The sequence below is a fragment of the Photinus pyralis genome, unplaced genomic scaffold (assembly GCF_008802855.1).
Source record: "Photinus pyralis isolate 1611_PpyrPB1 unplaced genomic scaffold, Ppyr1.3 Ppyr1.4_LG7, whole genome shotgun sequence".
NCBI classification, from domain to species: Eukaryota; Metazoa; Arthropoda; class Insecta; order Coleoptera; family Lampyridae; genus Photinus; species Photinus pyralis.
This window is the reverse complement of record NW_022170738.1, coordinates 20608156-20626906: the sequence shown is the minus strand read 5'-3', so window position 1 is coordinate 20626906 and position 18751 is coordinate 20608156. Positions and strand designations below refer to the sequence as shown.

Genomic DNA, 18751 nt, shown 5'->3' with positions numbered 1-18751 from the left:
GTAACTTCCGCCATTTTTGGGCAAAAATTATGCGTTCTCTCTCTAACACGAGCCCAATGGATTGCGGTACTTTCTATATTTAGTGATTTTACAGTTACTGATACGTCTTATACTTACATCGTTACTTTTACTCTCTTTACGGAGTAGTCGGCCATCTTCAGTAGCGATACACATGGCAAAGTATGGATCGTGACAGAAGACCACAACTGTTACCGATACGCTACGAGTTAGCATATTGGTAACTATTGTGTCTTATGAATGAGCCTAAAATGGCATAACCTAATAAATCCTTATGATATAATAGGTTATGCGAAAGTATCACGTTGCTGGCTTGCAATTGAGACTAATCGCGACGTCATTATTTAATAACTAATTGACCGTCATTTATTAACTTTCATAATGTTAATGGAATCATATTATTATAATTTTCTGTTTAATACAAGTTTGCACATGTAGAGTTAAATACCTTTCTCTAATACGTTGTGTTAAGGTGAACCGCCTAACACAAACGAACTTTCATTTACACTCTTTGTGTTAAATTTGTTAGATATATCTACACCTAGTAAACTTTTATTAGAACGTGGACTTACTTCTTTCATAAAACCTCGTCTTACTTTGCACATGCCATGTTATAGTTTTCCAGCTTGTTAGATGCCTTCACTTCCAATTCAATTCAATTAATGAGAACATCTTTCAATAACCAACAAAATCTGGAGAGAAGTTATTATGGTAGCATTAATAATTGTATTTTAAGCTCTCTATAAACACATTCCTTGACAAGTCTTAAATCATATAAGGCAACCTTGTGTAAAACCTTTATTCAAATAATACTAGTACTTACATTACATTTCAGAAATAACTAATTACACTTATTACATAACCATCAATCGGGGCGCAATGTTCATGCTCATCAGTTCTTGGAATAATAATTTAGCAGCATAGGGTAAACGGATTTGAGATATTTGAGTTTTGTTTTTACATCCCTTGCACTCAAATGTGTTATTTCTCAAATTCGCAATGGCAATCAATCCACAGAAGTTACAGATATGAATGCGGTATGGGTCTGATACTTCAAAAAGTCTCTCCCTTAAAAATTGTGCAGCACCATGCGAAATTTGGCAATCCCGCTCCATCTCTCCGAAACGTAATCCACCATCACGGGCACGACCTTCCATAGGCTGACGCACAAGGATCTGTACTGGTCCCCTAGCACGCGAGTGAATTTTGTCGTCGACCATGTGCTTGAGACGTTGATAGTAAGTGGGGCCCAAGAAAATTTGTGCGTTTATTTTGCGACCTGTGTGGCCGTTGTACATAACTTCGTTTCCTCTCAAGTGATACCCGTACTCTTGAAGCAAAGTGGAAATTTTCTGTACATTTACGGCATCATTGAAAGGTGTCGCGTCACCAATTTCGCCTTTATTTGCGGATACCTTTCCTTGAATGCACTCGATCAAGTGACCAATCGTCATACGGGACGGGATAGCGTGAGGATTAATGATAATGTCAGGCGTAATACCTTCACATGTGAACGGCATATCCTAGAAATAGATATCAGTATTTAGACCTTTTCAGTTGAAAATTGATAGCTAAAACGCAAGAGGAAAGTTCTACAGTTATGCTATACATTTCTTCCAGTGCATGTAACATTAGAACACTTATTTCTTAAAAACCCTAAATTTGTTAAGTAACTATATAAAAAGATTTTGTAATTCTACTACCTCAAAATGAAAAAAAAAACAAGTTTTAGTGCGGTTCACTTACTTCTTGGCGATACTGAATACCGCAGGTACCTTTCTGACCGTGTCTCGACGCAAATTTATCTCCAATTTGTGGAATGCGCACTGATCGCACACGAATTTTACAGAATTTATATCCCTCAGAATTCAGTGTTAACATTACTTGATCAACAACACCAGTTTCACTGTTACGTAGAAAAGTTGACGCGTCCCGCTTAGAGAATTTCTTCGTAGTTCCGTCTAACTAAAATGAAAAGGTTTACACTGCAAGGCCGATAAAATTAAATTACCTCGTCGTCGTTTTCAGGAAGAGTCATAGTTTTACCAATTACAACATCATCTCCGGACACACGAATACCAGGGGAAATAATGCCATCGTCATCGAGCTTGTCATAGAGAGCGTTCCTCATGCCTTGGCAAGTTTGTCTTGTAGGTTTCTCAAATTGTTCCTCTTGATCGCCGATCCTTTTGCATTCTGAATCTTTGTACGAACGATAAAAGACAGATCTGAAAAAGCCTCTTTCTACGGCGGAGGCGTTCAAAATAACTGAATCTTCTTGATTGTAGCCCGTGTAACATGCGATCGCGACAATACTATTAATTCCAGCAGGTAACTCTCGAAACCGTAGATACTCCATAGAGCGTGTTGTAACAAGTGGTTTGTGAGGATAATATAACACATGCGCGAGAGTGTCCATACGAACGTGGAAATTTGTAATATATACACCCATGGCCTGTTTTCCCATAGCACTCTAAAAAAATAATTCCATTAATTGTGAAATAGCAATGTAAGAGCGGAATAATTTTGGCGTTGTAGTCTGCCGCGTAGTTAATATTTTTGCGTAGTAGATTTTGTTTACCTTACTGGCATATAAACCTGTTTGTTTTGACTGCCAAGGCCAATATTCATTTAAGCTACATTAATATTTGTACAAAAAACGGGTTTTCTTTAAAGACGTATTAACATTCTTTATTTGTGCGATTCTTAGAATTTGTTGCTTAAGGGTCACCAAGAAAAAGTACTAAAAATTTATCAATTTTAGAAGTGGGAGTTGAATTTTAATTTAAATGGGCATTTTAAATTTACTGCGCTGAAATAGTAGATTTTATGGTTTTAGCGTACAATTTTAGTTCCACTACTATCTCACAGATGGGTATTCAACGACACATTAGGCGTTTACGATAATTGGAGCGCTCCAGAGCGGTATGTATCGTATGCGTTCGTTAATTAAAGTTTGAAGATCTACCCGTGTTCGGCAATTATACCGAATGTATCCAGTACATGTATCAGATCCACAACTTATGGATCAGCTACATTAGTAGATACAGCCCGATACATCCAAAACATAACCTTCAAAGTGTTTGGTTATTCCGAATTTCACGCAAAGAAATATGAAAATGAACCGAGTCCGTTCGGTAATAACGGCTACCAGTAACGTTTACAGTGCATTTATGATTCTCAAAAAGGAGCTTATAAAGGGTTTTTCATTAAGAGTGCTCGAACTTGAAAATTAAATAAAAGAATAAAACAACCTGTTTTAAGTGATATTACCACAATTTTTATAATATTTTAAAGGATATTCGATGACATTATGTATGTAAAATAATTTCAGCCAAATGGCCCCCGCGACTCCGCTGTACATGTTGTATACTGGTGGACCAATTTTGGACATCTTCACAAGGTAATACCTCCCCACCATAATTTCACAAATTAAAATCACCCTCATTAAAATGCGCCCATAAAACAATTCGCACAGTACAGGGCGAGTCAACGATTGCGCGGAGTTACTTAATGCCCTGAAGCTAAGGTTTTTCGATAGAATGCTTTTGTATTATGATATGGTTGAATAATGTAGGGCGCCAAAATGGTACATTTTTTTAAATAGAACCCCTTGTATTTGAATGCATTTTTGAATTATACGTGTAATTGTACGACTTTTTTATTATATGGTTAATATCCGAAAAACTAGTAGTTTTAAAGGTAATTCGATTTGTAAGAAAAATAATATAAATATATTAACATAAATATATAAATATAAATAGATCTACTATGAAACATTAAAAAAAACAGAAAAATATACAGGGTGTTCCATTTAACAAAAGTGAGATTTTTTAACATGAAGTTTTGTAACTTTGGATCTACAAAAAAAATACCCTGTAAACTATTTCTTTAATGTTTCATAGTATAGATGTATTTATTTGACTTTTATTTAACCCAGGATAAAAGATATAAAGCCTGGAATCAAAATTTAAGTAATAATTTTGACAATATACTGACGCTTGTAAACGCTCAATTTTTCTCACAAATCGAATTATCTTTAAAACTACTAGTTTTTCGGATATTAACCATAGAATAAAAAAGGCGTACAATTATACTTAGAATTCAAAAATGCATTTAAATACAGGGGGTTCTATTTAAAAAAATTAACCATTTTGGCGCAATATAGGTACCATTTTGGCGCCCTACTTAGTGGGCGCACCCTGTATAATTCCAAATATTTTTAAAATGTGGAGAATATTCAACCATATCATAATACAAATGCGCTCTACCGAAAAATCTTATCTTCAAGGCATTAAGTTACTCCGCGCAATCGTTGACTCACCCTGTACTTTCAGATACAAAAGTTCTATAATGAAAAGCCAAAAGCTATGGATTTTTTATGACGTCCCGTTTTTTAGCGCATTTTTGTAAAGCTTTTAATCTTACTTCGGCTGGCTTGCTGGCAGTAAATGCGATCCCGTAGGAGAACGCTTGTAAAGAGCCTAAGAGTGTGAGGTACCTATATCGGACCCATATAGTAACAACTTTAGGGACGGCGCTACAATATGTGGGGTCGGCGACTACTGAATGCCATCCTATCGCCATCGATCTAACCTGGAGATTTTTCAGTTTCTTTCTATCTTCTCCTACAGTTTTTCTTCGATTGTTTTCAAATAGGTGTCGTCGGAAAGATCTTGTCAACGCGCACAACTCCTGCGTGATGAAATTTTGTTTTTTTTCCTAGGGGCGAAATAAACCCCCTTTTGTACGGCGCGCTTCGAGGGGTAGTCGACTTTGGGCGCCCAAAAGTTTTTAAATCTCGAATCGCGGTTTCTCTTTCTCCTGTCGCCATTAGAACCTCGAGCTATGAGTACTTAGTACCCAAAAATTGAGTACTATTTTGTGCCGGGTTTTTAGCGAAATCCACCAAAATGCGAATTGCGAGCGAACGGGACGTCGGAACTGTATACCGAAAAAGAGAATGTGGTAACCCCCGACAAGATCTTACTGATGGTGGAGTCAAAACTTCAAACGCGAATTGCGGATGCACGCGAGAAATGGAAAGCGGGTACCGACAATGTGAATGTGGTGACCTTCGACAAGATTTTATTGATGGTGGAGTCAATATTGGCTAATAAAACACTGATCTGCCACACAAAAATGCGCTGAAGCCCCGTCGATATCACACGAGAACTCGCCGCCTCTATGTTCCCTCTCAATGTTTGTTGGTTGGATTTATCAACACAAGTGATAACGTTGTCTGTTGCCTGGTTTATAGATTTTATTTTCTAATTCGCGAAACTAACGCTCTCTGTTGCCGATTCAGCGGCAAGAAATGGAAATTTCCCCACTTTAATAACAAAGGAATAAATGTTCACTTATCCATTTCAGATGCCTCATTCCCATTTACTAACTTGTATTTTTCTTCCAGCAGGATAATTAGGAAAATAAGAATCATTTTGTTAATATACAGCAAGAACAGAAAAAAAAAGAATCCGATCCCCAAACATAAAGATAAGAGTAGTTGCATATACTAATAGACTCTCAATTCAACATTATTTCATTCCTTGTTCATACCACATCTTTACTCTTTGACACAGTATCAGGTTAGCATACTATTACTTACTTGGTAAGTGTTTCTCGGGCTTTGGTTGTGATCCGGGAATGGAATGATAGAAGCGCACACTCCCAAAATCATTGCCGGATGAATTTCACAGTGTGTATATGTAGTACAGTAAGCGTAATCTTTCTCCTGCCGTAAATCATCTGGGGATATGGCAATCATAACGGTTTCCTCTTCAAGGGTATCGATATACTCGACAACACCCTGTGCCACCAACACCTGCCAACCGTAGTTGTTATACTCGCGCTCCTTCAACATATCAATATGGCGTTTTTTCAACAAAAGCTGCCCATTCTCGACGATTAGCAAAGGTCTACAGATTCGCCCGGCATCTGTATAAATACGAATCTCCCGATCGCGAATATCACGGATCATTGACACTTCGGACACAATGATGTCCATCTGGCGACGTAATTTTCTTAAAGTTGACATCAATTGCTCAGGATCTCGATGAATACCAACCTAAAACCTAAAAAATAGCTAACTGTACTAGAAAACATTGCACTCACCCAACAGCCGTTCACAAAAATCTTTGTAGCATCTGCAATTGCCGACGGTGCAATTTCCTCCAAATTTTCCATCGACCATTCCTCCAAAAACTCCAAGATTGGCGATGGTTGAGACCCGACAGAAATGTAAGCCATTAAGGCCAAATTTTTCACCAGACCTACGGCGGCACCTTCGGGCGTTTCGGCGGGACATATCATTCCCCATAGTGTATTGTGTAATTGACGCGGTTTCGCCAACTTTCCGTCTCTTCCTATGGGCGAATTGACGCGTCGTAAGTGAGAGAGGGTGGAGGCAAAGGTTAGACGATTCAATACTTGAGATACGCCCGCTCTCGCTTGATGCGCTTTCTTTTGATCGCCCCAATTGCCGGTAGCCAAAGAGTAACGTAACCCATCTGTTATAAGCTTTGTCTTTATGGCAAGGTCTAGGTTAAAGTCTTTGCCACGATCAATGAATTTTTGCGCGTACATTCTCACTTCTTTCATAAGATTCTTGAACAGCCTGTAAAACACAATGATTGGTAGGCACAATTGTCACTATCAATAAATATTTTTAGCCACTAATACTTATAGTTACCGCGAGTGTTATTAATCTCGGCAAAAAAAAAATAATCTACTAAAAAGAGAACAGATGAGTTTCTTCAAAACTTGTACCGATTGGAATAATGATAACCATCTTTTTACTTCTCACACATCGCTTCGCGTTTTATTTAGCGAAGTGTCTAGTCCACAAATAAGAGATTTACTTCTGCATATGCGCGCACTTGGTTTTTCACATGTTAATAATACTTAATCGATGAATTTGCCTTTATTTTATAGTGAGCTTTTAAAAGGTGCTACTGTTGAAATTTCAGGATCGGTCTACAAATAAGAAAGTTACATGCGCAGAAGGATATGCCCCACACCTGTCTGAAAATTAATAGGTGTGTCTGCAAAAATGTATGCAATTTGGTTAACAAGCTGCACAACAACAAAGGACTTTTTTCTGTGATGAAAACAATACTTTACCTACCCATATACAGGGTGTCTTAAATTGAGTAGGATAACATGGCTATCTTTGTTATTATTATACTTACAGATTCGGATTTAAACAAATTGTTTATATGGCATTCCCTAAAATCACTATTAAACAAAAAGGTAGAAATATAAATTCAAATAAACCTTGGATAACCGCAGATATTATGGAAAGTTACCATACAATAAAAATGACCAATGATCATGACCTACGTACTTTTTACCAAGATCAACGAAAGAGGCACCGCGCAAACGGATAGCTGCTGCCAAACGTAACTATTATAGTCATTACTTTGAGAGATGCAAAAATAGAAGCAAAGCTGCTTGGAAAATTATAAACAATGAAATCAATAATCAGAATAAAGAGTACCCCCATAAATTTAAAGATGCACATGGAGGTTCTTTAGTTGATAAAGTAGACACTGCCAAAGCGTTTAATGCGTTCTTCATTGAATCAATACATGACCTCACAGGCGCTAGTTCGGACAATCAATCTAAACCTAGGTTGTCCACCAATCCTAATTCTTTGCTTCTGTTTCTAACTGACCACGTTGAAATCCGTGCTATCATTCAAAATGTACAGGGTAAACACACGGCTGGATTTGACTAAATCCCATGCTCATTATTGTATGTAATCAAGGAGTCAATCAGTCCTACTATCGCATACCTATGCAACGAGTCACTCAGGGAAGGTATCTTTCCCGACCTTCTTAAACATATGCTGGTTATCCGCATACATAAAAAAGGTCGAACTGATATGCTCAATAACTATAGAGGTATAACTATAGTTTCAGTTTTCTCAAACATTTTCGAGAAAGTGTACTATACGAGGCTTCTTAGTTTTATTAACGCTTGTAAGATACTGTCTCGAAACCAATTTGGATTTCGCAAGAACCTTTCAACTGTACATGCGATATTGAATGTGTTCTCTTATATTTTAGAGCACACGGATCGCAATGAATCAGTAGTTGGTATTTTTTACGATTTCACCCGTACTTTCGAGACTGTCAATCATAAATTGCTACTAAACAAACTGTATGAATATGCTGTTAGAGGTATCGCTGCCGACTGGTTAAGCTCATACCTGGTAGGAAGAACTCAGGAAGTGAAAATGGTTTGGCAAGGAGGAGTGGTTAAGACAAAAAAGTGGTGTCACATGGTGTTCCTCAGGGCAGTACGCTGGGACCCCTTCTATTCATTATTTTTATTAATGATATATTTAATAATAATAATCAAAGTTTTTTAACGTTATTTGCTGATGATACGTCTAGTATAATCACCGGTAACGAGCCAGACACCCTGTGTAGCCGTGCCAACGAGAGTGTCATGGAAATCAGCAGGTATTGTGCAGATAATGGGGTTTTCTTGAACTGGAATAAATCTCAAGCGATTCAATTCTCAAAAAGTGGTCTTAATACCAGTCTCCCAATTAGACTAAATAATCACACTATCAGGCAAAGCGATAGTATAAAATTTCTTGGGACTCCACTTGGACAACAATTTCTCTTGGAATACCCAAATAAACACAGTTATTAAGAGGTTAGCTACTCATTGTTACTTAATTCAACAACTAGACGATGTTGTTCACTATGACTGTCTGACTTCTTACTACTATGCTCATGTCCAGTCTACTCTTAATTACGGTATTATTTGTTGGGGTACTAGTTGCAGAATGAACGAGGTAATGATTAGCCAGAAGAGAGTTTTAAGAGCCATGCATGGTAAACCAGCATGGTATTCATGTAGAGAACTCTTTATACAATCTAATATACTTACAGCTGTATCTTTATTTATTCTTAACAATCTTGTATTCATACATAGTAAGAAAGATCTACATCAGCCCGACTCGGTAGTTAATAATGTTAATCTAAGAAACAAGCGGAATTTGAGAATACCCAAGCACAACCATGCTTATATTGCCAATCATTTTTCCGCCATTGCCATTAAACTTTGGAATAAACTACCGGAAAACGTAAAATGTATCCATAATCCATCTAGGTTTAAACAAAGTATAAAAAACATGTTGGTAAAGATGTGCATTTATAGGTTAGACGAATACTTGAACAGCGTATTTTTATTTATTTTTTACTTATTTATAATTTATACTTAATCATATAATTTGTAATTTATAATTTTGACGTTCCAATGCTTGTATACAAGTCTCATGGAATAAACGGTATTATTATTATTATTATTCGGTTAAATTGGCAAAGTTGTGTAGTTTTTGATGCTAATGGATATTCCGATACAATATTTTGAAAAAAGTAATTCGTTTTGTAGATAATTGGAAAAAAGTGAAAATTGCTATTTTAAAAAAGTTCAAATATTTCAGTAACAAAGAGAGCTATCGAAAAAAGTTTCAAATAAAAGTTGCAAGATCCGATGGGATAAATTCAATGGACCTAGAAATAAAATTTTCAAAATGGCGGATTGCGAGATATTGACATCAATTTCCTTATTTTAAATGGACGCCATATTGGATTTTTAAGTCACTCGATAGACAAAAACCAGTGATACTGATACTAAACACTTAGTATTTCATTTGGGAATCAACCTTGCATTTTTGCCTCGAAGTTTACAATGTATTTCTTATGGCAATAATTCCATGGCTGATTGTGATTGAAACCAAATTCGTTCGTTTATTGTCTCGCATAGTCACCCTCGACACGTCCCTGGAATTGTTGCCATAAGAAATACATTGTAAACAAAAATGTAACCAGTGCAGTTGGTCCCAAGTAGCGTTGATAGCCCCAATAATCGTGATTAGTGAGATGGCTACTTTTCCTAAGCGATTTTCACATAGAACCGACCAAATGAATGACTATTTGCATATGTTACTTTAATTTATATTTTTTTAAGTAACGGTGACACAATGCTCACTGCAGAATTTTAAAAGTAGGTCAACTTTCTAGGAACATTGACATACATAAGTTTGGAACTACCCATCGACTGCATTCACTTACAAGTTATTAAAAGTGATAAAGAGGGAGTCGCAGTTACTCCTGCAAATCACCCAAGTATTCCTTTACAGTCGAGTCTCTAATTCTAGTGACTTCGGTTGAACCACACTTAAAACATTAAAATTATGGAACTTAGAACAGGTGTACACATGTAACTCTAGGTATTGGTGACTCATGGGGGTGGAGCATATAATGAACGTTTTGGAGGGTAAGAGTGCCATGGTGGATAACTATGATTGAAGAAAAGTGTAGGATGCTAACAGTAAAAAACACGTTATTTAAAATTATACCATCACCTACCCTCTGAATAAGAATGCAAGTAAAGGTCCGGCCAAATCCAAACGTTTATTGCCGTAATGATCTCTGTCGTCCAACTCACGACGACCTAAAGCAGCAAGTAACAATCTGTGAACCATATACCTAAAACATTGGTAAAATATAAGATTCTAACAAAAAAAAAGCTAATTACCCCAAGAAATAAGCTTTTTTTGTCTCACAGAAATCAGAAACGCCAACATGTGGCAACATTTCCTTCTGTAAAATTTCTCTAGCATATTTAATACGTTTCTCTTTAGTGACACCCGGCCTTGCCCCTCTTGCACCGATGAAATTTAAAGCGACATTCTGTTCTTGAATAACAAAGGCCTCGTCTAAAGACGGTTTAACCATTTCCATCATCTCGGGATCCTCAAAGTCATAAATGATATGCTCCAATATATCTCGATCGGCCACAAAACCGAGTGCACGAAATACGACCATGACCGGAATTTCTTGTTTGATATACGGTAAAATTGCGATGATCCGTTGACCGATGGCCGCCTTCTTTATGGCCTGACCACCTCTCGCCATCATGTTGACCCAAAGTGTCGATGTGGGACGGGAACTATGTTCCAAACATGAGCGAATTTCCGATTTGAAGGCATATTTCCCGTCCTTCATTGCAAATACATAAACAGTGTTTGTTGCCATTTTCTCCTGCGCAATTAAGACTTTTTCTGAGCCGTTAATAATAAAATAGCCACCAGGATCTAAGGGACATTCGTTAAGTTCCATTAAATCACGATCAGTTAATCCGCTTAGTAGACAATATGTGGAACGCAACATAATGGGAATTTTTCCTGAAATGAAAGTACAAATATACAACCGAAAGCAAATGGGTGATCCTACCAATGAATGTTTTTTGATGTTGGGTCTCTATGGGATCTTCGCCATCTTTTACTATTGTTTTTGTGATATCAACGTATAAAGGGGCAGAATAGGTTAAGTTACGTAGCCTGGCTTCGTTAGGCATCATAGGCGAAGGTGCACCGTCTTTTTCCCAATGTGTAGGCTTAGAAAGGTAAATTTGTTCAAACTTTAACAAGTACCGAGGCTAAAATACGATACACGTAAGTAAATCAGTTGAAATTGAGTTAAACAGCGTACAGGGTTTTCGACTTCACCACTTGTGTGTTGTGCTTCTGCTTGAAGATCGATCTGTGGCGAATCTTCGACAATCCGTTGTACGGACATTTGAATAAATTCGTCGAAACTATCAAGCTGCTGTCGAACCAGGCCCTTTTCGTCAAAGTATGCGTTAATAACGATCCAGCAGGCTTCCTGCCACAATTCCGAACTGATTTCTTCGGCGTCCTCATCTTCGAACTGATCTAAAATTTGAGGTTACGTTGAGAGATGTTCCTTAACACTGCTAGTTAAACTTACCTTCATCTTGTTCATACATATTGTTTATTACAAGTAATTAAATCTTGTTAAATGAGCTAATTTTCCTCCGTATCTTGGACAAATAATCACCTACTTCTTCTACTGTCCAACCGAATCAACCTCATCAAAACATGTCAAAACTCATAATAAATATAAAAGTGGCTCCCTCTGTATGAAAAATGGAAGTGGTAATGACGCCTTTGCCTTTACTTAAATAATATTTTAAAATTAACCCCAATTGTAACGTGGCCGACTGGTGGTGATTGTTCCACAATGCTAAAATATCAAGCTATTAAAAAAAACGACAAAAAAGATTTAGGTCTAACTATATTGGTAAGGCTACCACAGAATTCTCACTCCCGGATGCGATCCCACTACTGTTCGACACGGGGACTTTTGGCTGCTGGGTTGCCCCCCTGGCCCGGTGCGCCCCTCATTATGCAACCTGGACACCCCAAACTTCTTCGGGGTCTCCATATTGATGCCAAGCTTAGTGCGGACATCCAGTCAACGTGAGGAATACTGCGATAGTGGTTCCCCACCGCAAGTCATCCACTAAACCTGACCCCTAGACGCTAGGTTACAGGAGTGCGCCACGCTCCCAGTCGAACGATGTTGTATTTGTAATGGCTTATCTAGCACAAATTCTGTACTAAAATTGATAGTAATATTTTAAACAATGATAGTAGGTACCTACCCATCTATGTGATTGTTATAACATAATTAAATTGTATTGTTATTAAATTGTTACTGCGATAAATATATGGTACTTATACAGGTTTTTTTACGCAAACCGTTACCTAAAAGTATTCAGGCTATCATTGATAATTTAGATCTGAAAATTTGCATAGGTAGCAAATTACCAACATAGTTTTTCACGATCTATTGAAAAAAATATTGTTTCTCTTCCGGTTCTACCGGATATGGATAGCAACTTTCTTATTTTAAATAGAACACCCTGTATTTTATTGCATTTTCCTCTTTTCAGTCTTGTCCACTCAACTCTAATTATACATAGTATTACTAGTCTGGGCCCTCCTAATATAAATAAGTATAGTATTAGTATAGGTAATAAATAGCAGTTAAGAAACTAGAATGTAAGTAGTTAACAAAGGACCTATTCTCGTCTAGGCATTTTATATTTTTCGTTAAGGGTAATTTAATTAGAATACTGACATAAGGGATTATTTACTGTCTTTGTTTTAACTAAATGTTATATGAAACCCGTCTGGGTAGCAGGATCGGAAGGGTGTGTAAAACTAGAGTTTAGTCTTAATTGTAGCCACGATAGAGTTGGACCGATTATTTTGTAAATCGTAATAAATTGATTGGAGTGAAACTTATTCGTATTTTATTTCATAAGTGTAACAATATACATCAGTGGTCCTGCCCTATGACTTCGTTAACTTGGATTTCAAAAAAAAGTTTTCCAAAATCAACAAAACCGACTTGACGGCTGCATGAAAATGATTTAAATTTTGATCGTCCTTGGGCGTTTTAAAATTTTAAAAACTGAGGTGGATTTTTTCCAATAAAACGTGTTTTATTTTTTGCACTTTCAAATGTGGAAAAAAATTCTGCATTGATCATTAAATTACACTCTCTATACCTATCTGTTATGCTTTCCGTTTTATTTTAGATTTTCTAAAATTGTAACCGTTATGCAACATTTCCCAAGGACGCTTTGAAATAAAAGCGTTAGTAGACCTGTCAGACAAATCTTTTTACTATTAACGATTCGTTATGGTAGTTTCACTAAATACTTGGTATAATAAAAAAACTAAATATATGAAAAGAATCCTGTATAACAAACAGAAACAGGTAATAATATTAAACGACAAAATAAAAAACAAACAGTAATTGAGGTTTTGTACTACTAGTAGGGGAGCTAGCTCGAAATCCATTGAACGAGTGATCAAAATTTTAACCGATGGAGTTCCACTTTGCCATATCAGAGTATGCTAAATCAACGGCCGTCTGCTGTACCAATTCTAAATTGTTGTTTTTTGAGAAAATAAGTTATACACCTAATGAAAATGATGATAATAGTTCTTAAAAAAATATTTAAAAAAACTCCGTAAAAAACAAATCTTAGTCCGTTGTTCACGAACTTTCTACCGATATAGGTAACTAGGTTACGGTTGGATGAATGAAGCTAATTTTTTTTACAGACTGGATAGGTAGGTAATTGTTTCTTTTTTAAATTTTTCCTCTAATTATAAGATTATATATGTTATTATTGATTGATCATCAAGTTTCTTAGAATGACAACATTGATCATAAATCTAAAACTGTTTCTGTATGGCTATTGTGGGGTTCCACAAGGTCTTACGTTAGCAAAGAGATGTTAGGCACTTTGCTATGCATCCTTTTCGCATTTGAGTCACAATTACACCATGAATATCTTCGTTTAATCTAAAGACCAATGACCATTATTGTTTCCCTAGGCCCCTCGCGGTTTAATTACTGTGGTGTTATGGCGTATGGACCTTGGATGGCGTTGACAAATAGAATATAAAATTTGTGTCTTAGATTTATTTATGATTGACAAATCTCTAATAAATTATCCACCTATTATAATTCAAATAAACTGGTATTCTGGATACAGGGTATCCCATATTTAAAGGTCCGCCCTGTAATAGCAGAAACAGAGTATACACCCCACCGGTTATGTTTATTTTGCACTAAACTGAAAACAATATACGGAAATAAACAACTCAATTCCTCAAAACCTTCCAAATGGATATTTAATTATTGACGAACAGATTGTGAAATGTTACGACATGTTTCGATTGTTAATCATCTGCAGGTAACAAATTATATGTACGGTGCGTGAGAAAATGACATTATTGAAAAGTTGTTGAAATCTTGACGTTACATTATTGAAGTTTTGACGTTACATTGAAATATTATAAGTAATAAATTAAATTATTTAAATTAGATTTTGAGTTAACGGACCATGGTGAGGAGGATAGATTTAAACGTAGAATAACATATAGTTGATGTAAAATAACTTTTCATTAATGTAATTTTCTCACGCACCGTACATACAGGGTGGTGCACGGAAAGTAGGAACATAGGGATTTAACATGGGAAATTAGTTTTATGCAAAATCCTGCCCTCCTGTACATTTTACAGAAAAAACTGTAGAGTTTCTGTTCAGTATTAAAAGATGACTACAAAACTGTTTTTACATGTTTTATTAAGCTTTTCGTATACCCTCAAATTTCAACGTTTCTGTTATTAATGGCAATAGGGAATATACATGTAATTTTTTAAATTTTTTAATCGCTTTTTTACATCGTTCTAACATAGTAAAAAGAGTAAATACTGTTAGAACAATTCAATTTAACTTGTAAAATAATATTTAAAACGTTGACTTTATTCGATGTGTTTAAACGCCGCCACATTTTCAGCGGGCCTTGGATGACGTCACAAGCCACGACCAGCTGTATTTGTTTACTTTTAGTGTTGATTTATTTAAACAGATTTTCGGTTGTAATCTCAGAGTTTATTTCTTACTCTGAGGTTGTAATAGCTATTCAAATACATGGAAAAAGCTAAAAAACCATTTCATAGGTATTGTCTTGTACAAAAGTGCAAAAACACTTGAGAGGTTCCACCCTGTATATACAACTTACGACGATACATACATTTTGGAGAGTTGGCAACCATGCAATTTCTAGGTGGGAAAAAAGTTGCATGCGCCACCTAGAGAGCACGAACGGGAGTTACGTTTGGCATCTTGTCTTGAATGGCGGTCGCGAACGTTTCGCTCCATAAATGTTTGTTGTTATTTTGTGTTATTTAATGCAGGTAGTAATTTTTGCATTTCTTTATATCGTATTTGTGTTTTGTTTGCCTCATTTTATATTTTTTGTGTGTTTCAATATTTGTTTTTGAAATTTACTTGGTTTAACCGCAATGCAATCATATGTGTGATACCGTTATGCTATTGTTTGTAATTGTTTACGTTTTTGGTGTAATGTTTGCTTAATTTATGTTTATTGATGTTGATTACTTGGTTTTGTCCCTGAAGTTACATTCATGTAAGTTTTCATTTTATTTTAATATGTGGAAATTGCTGATTCGTTTGATGTATGTACTGACTTGTTGTTTGTTACTAACAATTTTCTCCGTGAATGAAGCAGTCACGGGAGGTGGAAAAAGAAACTGTAGTCTATAATTATGTGTTAGGGCACCTAATTCCGTGCACTGTCTTCGACATCCAACTGTAGGTTCGAAACCCCGAAACCAGGGGCGGACTACCCATCTTGCAGGAGCGAGATTACGCTAATCAAAGCTCTTCAGTTTAGAATCTATGTGCGTTAAATGAGTGGCGATTCAATAATTTCCACATATGTTTTTAGTCAAATTTGCCATGTAATTTTCCATCTTGCTTTCAACAAAAGGACTTTATTGCACCAAAGATGAGTCACATCCTGTGTATTTCACCCTTTCTCAGAATCTTGGTACCTGCTCCTACCTGACCCATTGTCCCCAAAAACTTGCTTTAACCTTGAGTGTAACCAACATTGTGTATATGCATTTACTATCTTTGTTAACTACTGCTTAAACTTTTACAAAATATTTTATTAATTAACTTTTGGACTGTTTTAATCAAACTGCAAGGTTTTTCTTACGTCGTACTCTTTTTATCCTTGGCAGTGTCTTTTGCGAGAGTACGACACCTTTTGGCTTTGTTTGTTTTGTTTATATTAATGTACATCAACTAAATTTCCGGGTTTTCACAATCATGATAATTACGATCATTATTAAACAAACTTTTTACCATTTCAGTGTTTTATTTAACGTTCCTTCCCTACTGTGCTTCAGGTCAAAGCGTTATCTATAACTAACGTAAGGGGGGCCCTGCCTTAGATGTTTTATCACGTGCCACTTTTCAAATTTAAGCGGGATCTTGTTTAGTTTTAGAGGGTATAGTCATTCGGGTGACCATTTTTAAACGTTGCCAGGTTTATTTTATTTCCGTGTTCTTGTAGTGTGAAGTTAGCGTAGAACCTGGGGGGTTAAGTACACTACACACTATTAGAAATATTCCCGATAAAGTGTATTTTGCAGTTCCAAAAGGACAACTTCCAGAGCGTTCTCAATTTTTTTACAGTTAGTGAACCCTAAAACAACCTTTTTCAACAATTGTGCCGTTGATTCTTGCAAATCGACGGACTATGCAATTTTGTTTCAAAATCCGATGAATTTTCTTAGTTAACAAGTGGAATAATTTCCAAAATACTATAGGTACCACAAGAAATGTAAATCTATAGTAGGCGAATGGAAAGCTCTCGGAAAGACCTACATTAAACAAATACGTCCAAATCAGAGTTCACGGGGAATCATCTTTTGACTTCCGACTTGTTTTCGACACAATTTTGCAAATCGGGTCGCATCGAACGATTCTTTAAAGGGTGAGCTTTTTAATGCTTCTATTTTACCAAAATGTATGATTTTTATTAATCAGAACGCCAAGGGGCTATTATAGAGTTACCTTCCTAATTCCTTGTTATACAGGGTGGCGCAAAAAGAACGCATGGATTTTAAATGGCTATAAGTTGTTAATTAATAAATCAAAGTAAAATAAAAAACCTATAATTTTTATTGTTTTTCTATGGGCTATCGATTTCGCCCATAGAAAAACAATAAAAATTATAGGTTTTTTATTTTACTTTGATTTATTAATTAACACGACAAAGCCTATCATGGAGTTCTACATAAATCACGGCTATAAGTTGGTTAATTTTAATCACACCAAAATTTTAATTACACCAAAACAATCATCAAACAACCCAATTTGAGAGTTGGGTGTTAATAATTATAAAACACTTAACTAATTTTGTGTTGCGATCAGGTACCGAACAATCATTACGCGCGACATTAAACTGTAAACGAAATTTTCGTTGAACAGTGATGACAGATTCATTTGATTTGAAATAGTGTTCAACAGCGAACACTCGATGCTGCACGTTCCACTGCTCCACTGCTACTAAAACTGGACGCTCCAACCAACAAAATGGAGTCGCTCGGCGGTCACTGACCGCTCCCCTCCACTGGTACTACGTTACTCAAATACATGCGTTCTTTTTGCGCCACCTTGTATTTCGGGAGTTATTCAATTTGTTAGTTATAACTAAAAAAAATTCCACAGTCCATCAATTTGCAAGAATCATCGGGACAATTTTTGGAAATGGTTGTCTTAGGATTCCACCATCTGTAAACAAATGTAGAACGCTCTGGGAGTCACCCAGTTTAAAGGACTAAAGACTATCGTTTTGTAAATTTGTTTATTAATTATGCAATAACTATCAAATCTACGGTGATCGGGTTTGTCATATTATTTTGTTATCAAAAGAAGTGACCAAATACGGCTTTTCAAAAAGATCGGATGAATTTTACTTAGTAATAACCAATTGATCATCTTCGGGGTTGTTTTTTTTATATTTTTCCATAAAAAACAATAACATTTGAAAATGAACGTTTCATACCCATTATATCTTATAGAAAATTCAATTCTAAACCAATTCATTTCTCTTCATTTTTTCCCTTAGAGTAATAGTTAACGAGATAATTGAAGTCAAATGCCACAAGAAACGACATCTTGCCATTTTTTCATCGGTTTTTGTTTATACATAACAATATATTCCGGGAGTTTTCGGCTAGGGGGACTATGGTTTTCGGATTCAGCGGATCTTTTTACATAGAAGACACATTATTTCGTTGAGTGAAATGACAACACCCAGCTCAATCTGCCCAAACTGTAATTTGACTGCACTAAGTACTTATGAATAATGACACAACAAAATTGCGATCGCGTTACTTTCATTCGTCCAATAGTGAAGCGTTTCGCAAATTTGAATTTCGTTCGCTTATTTTGCACTTTTGAATTAACATTTTTAGCAATTAAAAACAAACTAAATAAGAAACTA

General features: G+C 36.0%; 1 protein-coding gene across 1 annotated transcript; it reads right to left on the bottom strand.

Annotated features, from left to right (window-relative positions):
* Positions 1–802: 802 nt before the first annotated feature.
* LOC116175621 (DNA-directed RNA polymerase II subunit RPB2) lies at positions 803–12026 on the bottom strand. Its single transcript, XM_031493838.1, has 10 exons — positions 11811–12026; positions 11532–11755; positions 11274–11478; positions 10576–11224; positions 10407–10526; positions 6133–6634; positions 5627–6085; positions 2030–2491; positions 1765–1983; positions 803–1541 (listed from the first exon to the last, which is right to left on the bottom strand). Exons 1-10 carry the CDS (start codon positions 11827–11829, stop codon positions 873–875), a joined length of 3528 nt encoding a protein of 1175 aa, XP_031349698.1. The 5' UTR covers positions 11830–12026; the 3' UTR covers positions 803–872.
* Between the last annotated feature and the right edge of the window lie 6725 nt (positions 12027–18751).